Below are 9,690 nucleotides of genomic sequence, written 5' to 3'. Positions count from 1 at the left end.
TGTTGTGGGTACTTGGATGTATCAGGTTCCTGTATTCCTAAATGCCTGTATCCAGCATGATTCTCATGCTGACAGTGAGTAATACGTACATGGCTGTTTGTCTCGAAAAAAAAGAGTTGCATGCTTGGTGTGAACCTGTCTTGTCACTGCATGCTTCACTGACATGCATAAGAAGGGGATCCTCCAGGAATATGAAACAGAAAAAAGAAAGTGTTTCCATGGCAGCAATTTGCAGGTTTGAGGCAAGCACTTGTTCTCGGTCTGACAGAGTGGATCCGCTGACCCGGTGCAAGGACAAAACTGACTCTTTTCTAAAACTTCGACACAAAATGAACTCAATCTAAAAATATATTATAAAACGCCTTTTTTTTGCATGACGCTCGGGGAGAGAGCATGATGCCTTGGGCTACGGGGTACTTTCTCGAGTTGAGAATGAAGGCGGGTTGTTTGAAGCCAAAGACAGTTATCCAATCTATGGTTGTTCCAATTTGTGGAGTTGATTCAGTCCAACTGAAACACCTGGTGTTGAAACTTCCAATGAAATATCTCTTCCTCTTCTAAATTATTGAGGGTTAAATATCATAACTCAATAAAATTTGTATCTGTTTGGACAAAGTTCAGAAGCTGGTCATTAAATTTTTTTGATTTCGACCTGAGTCCCGACCTTGCGCGACATGGGGGATGCAGGTGAGGCACGTCGTCTCAGGACGCGCTGATGCAAGTGATGGAGGTGGCCTGGCCGCTGTAGTTCCAGCTCTTCGGTGGCAATAGTTGAGTTCGGTAGCAGCAGCAGCAGATGGTGATGGCAGCGCTGCCTCCGCCTCAATTTTTTTAATTTGGATAGGTGTCATGGTAGCGACATCTAGTATGGCGCCCCGGGCTACGACGCCATGCTAAATAGCATGACGCACTAGCCTCGGGGTCATGTAAAGGGTCACTTTATGAAATATTTTTAGACTAGGATAATTTTGTGTTGAAGAGGATAATTTTGCGTTGAAGTTTCGGAAAAGGGATATTTATTCATTTTCACCACCTGCACAGGGCCTCCTGCTCTTCACGTTGTCTCTTTTTATTTCACCTCACTATTTTACTAAGCGTACAGGGCGGTCTCTTCCGTTTAAAAATGAGGTGGTTCCATTTGCATGATTTAATTTATTTTCTATAATGTTTGTTCAGTGCAATCTATGGTACTCAATAATGTAGCATTATATTCTTACTTCCTCTCCTTCGTCTCCTAACCCTAGGTGGCTAGGGCAAAATTTCCCTCAAGACTTCATCAGCGAGCCTGATGATGCACCTCTCCTCTACCTATTGCTTCGGCGGCCGGTGGCAGAGAGGAGAATCCCGATGCCTCCGCTCCGGTTAATAGTTTAGATTAGCATTTTTTTAGTCCTCGGGCGGATGACGGTGTTTCTTCTTCAAGTTTGTCTTCTGGGCCTCGATCCTCCTCAAGTTCGTCCGTTCGAACATAGTCGACGGAGCTCCGGTTTAGACTCCTGTCGTCTCCTTGGGGCGGTGAAGGTTAGGGTTTCTCGTCATGTGACGAGATTTGGTGTCAGGTGCTTCAGATTTATGTAAGGGTTAAATAGCGACGACTGCGGCTCAAGGGTGCTTGCCCTTAAGGGCGCGTGCATGAAGACTTTCTAGTTGTCATCGACAAAGTCAATCAGGCTCCGGTAGGGGAGCAGCGACAGTGACACGTCAGCAGCCTCGTTCTGGCGGCATTAGTGATTGTTTGGTGTGTTAGAATCTTGATGTAATTTTTATTATGTTTGAGATGATTTGTACTTCCAATAAACTTTTATAATAGATCCGATCATTTTCGCAAAAATAAGATAAAAAATAATATATGATTAACTGAGACGCCATTGCAATTACTTTACTTTCGTGTTTTTTTACATTGTTAGAATCCTTTGAATCAAATGATAAGAGTCAAATGGTCCACATAGTATCATGTTAACCAGATTCGACAAGGGTGAATTTTATTGGCTCAAAAAGATGCATCAAGATTGAAGTGAATACATACCTTAAGAGCACACGTCTGGCCTTTGCATAGTCAAGGTGCACACAGGCGACATCAACGCACACACACAAAAACACAAGGGCAATAGCAATATCATATAAGATCAAAGCTATGCGTAGGCGAGAAAAAAAACAGTCTAAGGTGATCCGATCCATGATCGGCAAATTATAACAATGACCATATCCACATCAGTCATCTCATGACACCACACAAACGACGAAGTTCTTCTACATCAATGCCTTATCATGTTAGTCGGATGGTACAAACAATATCATTGCTAAATGGATGGATGAATTGTTGTAGGTATGTAGATTTTTTTGCTACTGTGAATGGCCAATGCATCTTGTTCTCTTTTTCTCCCCTAACCCTAGGGGACTAGGGTAAACTCTCCCCTCTAAAGTTCACTAGCAAGCCTATGGGTTTGCCATCCCCTGCCCACCGCTCCGGGCGCCAATGGCGGGGAGGAGAATCCCCTCACATCTGCTTCGGTAAGTAGTTTAGGTTAGAATTTGTTAGTCCTCGCAAGCGCGATGCTCAGGTGTGTGGTGGTGCTTCTTCTTTGAGTTTGTCTTCCAGGTTTCGATTCTCCTCGAGTTCATCCGTATAGACATAGTCGGCGTGAGCTCCGCTGTAGATTCCTGCCGTCTCAATGGGGCGATGGGGTTAAGTTTCTCGTTACATGGCAAGATTTGGTGCTAGATGCTTCAGATCTATGCAAGGGCTCAAAGTCAAGCCGGCTCCAATAGTAGACCAGTGACAACGGCTCGTTCTGGCTGCGGTACTGACCGCCCGATTGGGATCTTGATGTTTTACTATTTTTGAGATGTTATGTACTTCCGGTGAACCTTAATAAAAGATTTGATCTTTTGCAAAAAGAAAAGAAAAGAATGGCCAATGCTTGTGAAAGGTGCAGAACAGCTCAGAGTTCCACTTCCGGTTCGACAGTTGTGGCAGCATGCACGTAGACAGCCTCTGAGAACAGCAATGCTTGAGGCTGCCTCTCCATCAGCTCCCTGGCGTTGAGCCCCAACACCGACGACATCTACGTCGAGAACACCTAGGACGTCCTCATCACCAACATTGTCGTCTCCATCGGCGTAGGCACCCTCACAGTCCACATCGAGAACAGCAAGGCACGCCGCAGCGCCACCATGACCGTCACGAACAGCCTGAAGAGCACGAGCAGCACAGCACACGCCGCCCAACGGCGACATCCTATTCTCTGCCGCAATGGTGCGGATTTTGTTGCCCTCATGGTGCCCCCCACACGTGTATGTTGCTAGCGAATGCGCGCATGCGCAGGTGAGAGGGGGGGGGGGGGGGGGGGGGGGGGGTGCGTTGCTGCAGAGAAAGAGGAGGGCGTGGCAAGGGAGACGGGTGTGAGGCGGCGGCGGTAGGGGGATGCTGGCGGCAGAGTGAAGCCGGAGATAGGAGGCGGTGCCAGGCAAAAGGGATTTGGGAGGAGAACGAGAGAGCGAGTGAGCGAAACTGTGAAAGGGAGTGGATAAGGAAAAAAAGACAAAAAGACGTCCGCGCGCGGCGGTTTTACAGCGAACGCTTCTGAAACGTGACACGACTACTACAGTCGCATGAAGATTCGTGCATGGAAGCCAAGCTAATTAGCATTTCTGTGAAGAAAAACCCCGTAGTTGTGTTTTCGCACGAAATTCTTTTTTTTTTGACAAGGCAAGAACTCTGATGCGATGCTGCTCCGCTGTGTTACTAGCAGAGTATCACCTGACGACAGTAACAAGCATGCTTGCGTGATTCCAACTAAAAAAACATGCTCGTGTGAACTGCGAGGCGATGCTTCCTCCATGACATCGCCCCCGACACCACGAATGATTGACCAGGAACCCCGTTTCGTGGGCATCCCATCGCACCAGAGCGAGAGCCATCGGAGACGTCGTTTGTCAAACCCTGCGTAACGTACATTTCCATCCCTTCTCCCACAAGAGGACAAAGAAAATGCAATCCCACCGTTGTGCGTGCAGCAGGATTGATGATTGGTGGATCTCCAATTCTTCATCCAGTACGTACGTAGCGGCAAAGAAACGGAACGCACGCAGCGAGCGACCGAGCCAGCTCCCCGACGCGTGTGCCGCTCGGCCAACCCAGGCGCGCCGCGTAGCCCCAGATATTTCCGCGTGTGGGCTTCCAAGCGGCCACACGCGTCCGCACCGCCGCCAGCCCCGGGCGGGGAGCCAACGGAATCCTGAGACTATCCGGTGCCAGCCGCCGTGATTCCGCCACGCGTCCCCGCCGAGCGAGGCCCGGCAGGCACGTGTCGTCCCAGAGCACGGGCGCGCAGATGCGACCGACGGGGCACGCGTCCCGCCCGCCAGTGTACCCGCCATAGATAGAGTACGTCAGCTAAGTAAACTAAGCTCGCATGATACATGATCCAGTACTACGTCTAAGTAAACTAAGATGGGCAGTGTGCGCGCAAGATATTTTGGGGATGGCGAGCAGCGCTGTGCTGCACCCGCATGCGCAGCACCGGCGCGCTCTGTCCGGGCAGCAAGCTTGGATCGGTCGGTGGCGACAGGTGCTGCTCCGGTCCAAGAATGGCGCTGTTTGGACGGAGGGCACGGCACGAAAGGCAAGAGGGATTAGCGTGCGGGGATGATGGAGATATTTTGCGTGCGGGGGAGTGCGACAAGGATCGCTTTTCTGATCGCAACCGTAGCGCGAGCGGCTATTGCGGCTGAGCCGTACAATTGTCACGCGCGGCGCGGCGCCACGAGGAGCAGGTGTGGCCGGCCGGGTCGGGGTCGCCTCCAGGGAGCACGGACGGGACGGGCGCGCGCGTATATAACTGCCCACCCGCCGGCGCCGCCCCGCTCCGCGCTCGGGCACACCAATCGCAGTCACGCTCAGAGTCACACCACCACGTCGGGTAACTGGGTTGGGTAACATTCAGCTGGTAGTATGAGCGAAGGCACGCGGGAGATGAGGCGGCTGCGCGTCGGCAGCGCCGGCGGCAGCAAGGCGAACGCGAGCGGCGGGCGCGGCATTGGGGCGCGGATCCGCGGGGTGAACGTGGGGATCCTGGACGAGCAGGTGCTGGCGCTGGTGTTCCGGGCGCTCAACTGGGACCCGCAGGCGCTGTGCTCCGTGGCGCGGGTCAGCCGCCGCCTGCGCGCCGTCGCGGAGCGCGTGCTGTGGCGGGAGCTCTGCGTCTCGCGCGCGCCGCGGATGGTGTCCGCGCTCACCACGGGGCCGTCGGCCTCGTCGGGCCGCGTGGGCGGCGGGTGGCCGGCGCTGGCGAAGCTGCTGCTCTTCTGCTGCGGCGCGGCCGGGGCGGGCGTGCGCGGACACTTCGCGCCCGTGTCGCGCTTCTCCAAGACGTCCGGGCGGAGCTTCCTGTCGCGGCGGTGCGGCGGGGACCTGCTGTACGTGTCGGACCCGTGCGAGCACGCGGCGGCCGGCGCCGCGGCCGCCGACGAGGAGGACGTGGGCGCCTACCGCGGCGTGTTCCGCGGCTTCATGCGCTCCCGCACGCGCGCATGCCTGGTGGGCGGCCGCGCCCCGCTGGAGCCCCGCGTGCGCTGCCCCTACTGCGGCGCGCGCGTCTGGAGCGTCACGGCGGCCGGCCTCGCGCCCCGGAGCGCGTGCCGCCGGCTCGGCGCCCACGAGGGCCGCCTCGAGTACTTCGTCTGCGTCAGCGGCCACCTCCACGGCAGCTGCTGGCTCGCGCGCCTCTCCTCCAGCGACGGCGACGGCGAGCGCGAGCGCGGCCGCGGTGGCGAGGACACCGACTCTGACGAAGACGGGTTCACTGCCACCGCCGACAGCGACGACCGGCACATGGAGCTGTGACGCGAAGAGCTTGTCTTAGCCACATGAAAATGTAGTAGAGTAGAAGCATATTCCCCGGCTTTTTCCCGTTTGTTTTGTTGGCTTTATATAATCTCGTGGCTCCTGTAGCCTTGTTGCAATCCAATTTTGCACTGCCGCACAGCTGTTTGTTTCTTTTGGCGGTTCAGAAGTGACGTGCGTTGGTGCGGCGCGAGCTACAGACTTGCTCTTTCGAGCGACCTCTCGCGGCCACAACTTGCCTGAAATAAACTACTTCCATAGTAGGATCGGCGAGCGCGGCGCCATGGATTAATTGATTACCTTTGTTTCCATTTGAGGCGATCTCATGGCTGAATTTCTAGCTTCGGCGTCGATTTGTTCTCAATGACAGACAAATGGACAACAGAATGGTCAGGCCATGGCAAGCGCATCTGACATGCACTAGCCACCATTGCTCAAAGGTAGAACCACTGTCGTCTAGCTCGATCGATTATCTAGGCCTATGTAATGGGTGATGCATTGCGGCGGCTGTCACGGGTCACGGAGGGGAGGCCTCGGAGCCTGCACTGCAGCGTCACATTCCGAATTCAGAGTTTCAGATAAAAGTGCTGCCGTTGGATCCCGCCTACCCAAGCAGGGGAGTAACGAAACTGAATGTTCGATTCGATACTGAATCGACGGCGGTGGCCTGCACAGACAATGGTGGAAAATCCGTGGCGGCGTGTGCGCTGGTCACGAGCAACGTCAGTGAGCCTGAGGCACGGGAAGCCATTGCCTGTAATTAAGCTATATAAGAAGGTTGTGGTTGCTTCATAGTATCATATTGCTCTCTAAGTTACAGTTATATGGTGATCCATTGGTCCTTCAAGGTACTCCCCCCTTGGTAGATTGTCTCTGAATCCACAAATATCGTTGCTCATCCGGAAGATGGTGGTATATCTGAATTCAGTAACGTCCCTCCACCCAGTACCGCATTACAGTGCGCATTGGTGTATAGTACTACCACCACTACTACTAACTAATCAGGAATTACCGCAGAGGCCTCGCCTAGACAAGGACATCGCACACAGCGTTGCATAGGTAGCAGACTGTCTCTTTGTGGCCACTGAATTTACAATGCAGTACTATAACAAACAAAGAGAGCGACACGGATTTACACACAGACGCAAGGATTTCATAGACACCGGAACGTCTTTAGGAGTACTAACACTGAAATGGTATTCACCTAGTATGGTAGGATAGTGAGAAATCGTACTCAGAAGTAGGTCTTTCATACTGCTGCATCAATATCATTGTCTAAGCAGGCAGGGAGTTCGTCTGCTGGTTATCCATCAACAGTAGCGTGTAATCAGCAAGTTACTCTCAGATAACACATGTACAGGCTACTACTTTTTACGGAAATGTTAACACCCACACATGTGGGCGTCCACCATCTCGACCACACGCATCCATCACCGTCCAGTACTTTACGCACGAATCTTGGCACAATCTGGTCGATTTTCTGTGTCACGTAGGACAAGGCGTGTGTGTGGTCTGTGACACAGTTCGCCCGCACGTTGGTTGCCCTCCCGCGGTCAGCGGTTGCCACTCGGGGGTGTGCGGTGGAACTGCTATGTGCCCGCACGCCACGCGCCGACCGTGGCTGACGTCAAACACGTCGCGCACTTCGCCCCCTCCCCCTCACGGTTCCATTTCCTCATCCCCGCAGTCACTCGCACAACCCACTTCGCATTTCAAACCATTGGGGGAGAAGACGAGGGGAGAAGGCGACGGCGGAGGCGGAAGAGTCGACGGTGTTCGCGGCCGTCGGTGGTGCTCGCCGGACCGGAGCGGCTTCGCCGGAGCGCCTGCAGATTGAAGGTAATGCTCGCTCCCACTCTCACAATCCTTGCCAGCATTTTCCCCCTTCCCTCCCCGTTTGATGCTTCGCTCGAGATTCGTAGAGATTCAGGCGATTTGGCTATGCGTCAGTGTTCCCGCCGGCGGCGGAGTCCTGTGCTTGCCGTTTTCGGTGGCACTGGGCAGTTTCGTCGCCGCCGCGGCGGCGGTCTCGCCGGTGTGGTTTTGCATGTCCGGAGACACACACTGGTTGTGCCTTGGGATTGGGCCGTTGTTTTCTGGTCTGTTAGTTGCGCATTGCTTCGAATTGGTATTTGTGATCAGTTCGGGGAGAATTTTGAGGTTGAATTTCAAGTCATTATAGTTCCATTGAACCCTAGATCTAGTTTAGTTGTTTTTGAAACTGCAGTATGAAGGCAAACGTGGTAGCTTGAGTAAATATCATGAGTGTATGGCAACTAACTTCCCGAATGGCTGTGATAGTTGCCACAAACATGCTTTTCCATGCGGCAACTAGTTTATTGAATGACTGTGATAGTTGCCACAAACATGCTTTCCCATGCGGCAACTAATTTATTGAATGACTGTGATAGTTGCCACAAACATGATTTTCCATGTGGCAACTAATTTCCTGAATTACTGTGATAGTAGCCACAAACATGCTTCTCATTTTGTGGCAACTAATTTTCCTGAATGATTGTGATAGTTGCCACACTGTATGAATGGTAAAGTGCAGTTAATCGGTAGTCACTACAGTTTCAGCAACGAATTGCACTGGATGGCAACTAATCTGCACATCAACTGTGTCTGTTGCCACATGGATAGTATATTCTTGTGGCAAATAGAATGTGAACACACCGTGTCTGTTGCCATATTGTAGACAGGATAATGTGGTAAATTGGTTGCATAACATGGCAACTAATTTGCAAATCAATTGTGTCAGATGCCATACATATGCTTTCCATGTGGGAAGTATTTTGTCTGACCACAACATGTCTGTTGCCATATTTCAGTCAGTATAATGTGGCAAATTCATTGTACGGCAGACGCAGTTTTCGTGTTTTGCCATGATGACTTGCGATATCTGAACACACTGTGGCAATTTTCTGGTTTTTCATTAGATGTTTTTCATCGCTTTTCTGTATTATGTGTTGCATTTTAACATGGCAATTTCAACCTAGCACATTTTTGCCGCTGAACACATGGCAATTCATTGGTGTATTTAGGATAGGGTGTGAGCTGCCACATCTTAGGTTTTGTGCAGTGGAGGATTTTGTGACTTTCAATAAGTACTATCTTGTGCTAACATGGCAACTTTAATATTTTGTTTTCAAGTGCATTTACGATCTGTACACTTTTTTCAAATGTAACCAATGTGCTTAATTGCCACATTTATGTTTTCGACAATCATGGGGGGGGGGGGGGGGGGTTGCGTGCGTGTTCATGTGATATTTTGCATTCACTAGTTGACATTTTCTGTTATGTGGCAACTGCTTACTTCCTGCATTCCGTTTTCATTTTCCACCGTGACAATTTGGTCTGTTCCTACCTCAGTAGAATGGCTCGCGTTCATCATCAAAACGATGATGATGATTTCATGAATCCACCACAGCAGAATCGGGCAACTGGACAGAGAAAAGAGGGCGATGAGGTAACTGTCCACACACCCCTCCTCCTCCTGCATATGTTATTGGTTGCCACCTCGAGCTTTGCAGTCGTCTGTCATGAACTAAAATTTCATGACAGTGCAAAACATGGCAACAACTGATCGCTTTTTTTTTTCTGTTTTTTGCAGAAGAAGAAACGTATTCGCAACAGAGCCTCCCAAGAACGACTGACTACATTGAGTGACAGATTTACCGACGATCAGAAGGGAGCTGCTGCTGAGATGGGTATGCAGGCTCTGATGAATGTCCGATGCACGAATCTTGTCAACCCTGTATGCGACTGGCTTGGTGAGATTTACGACCCCGCCTCCAAGGAATTTGTGATTCCGGGACGTGGAAGACTACTGTTGAACGAGGAAT

General features: G+C 51.7%; 1 protein-coding gene across 1 annotated transcript; it reads left to right on the top strand.

Moving 5' to 3' along the window:
* Nucleotides 1-4,975: 4,975 nt before the first annotated feature.
* On the top strand, nucleotides 4,976-6,107 carry LOC123079705 (EID1-like F-box protein 3). The gene has a single exon (XM_044502507.1). The coding sequence runs from the start codon at nucleotides 4,976-4,978 to the stop codon at nucleotides 5,843-5,845; it is 870 nt and encodes a 289-aa protein (XP_044358442.1). The 3' UTR covers nucleotides 5,846-6,107.
* The last annotated feature ends 3,583 nt before the right edge of the window (nucleotides 6,108-9,690 follow it).

Source organism: Triticum aestivum, chromosome 1B (genome assembly GCF_018294505.1).
Source record: "Triticum aestivum cultivar Chinese Spring chromosome 1B, IWGSC CS RefSeq v2.1, whole genome shotgun sequence".
NCBI lineage: Eukaryota > Viridiplantae > Streptophyta > Magnoliopsida > Poales > Poaceae > Triticum > Triticum aestivum.
This window is presented reverse-complemented; position numbering and strand designations above follow the sequence as displayed.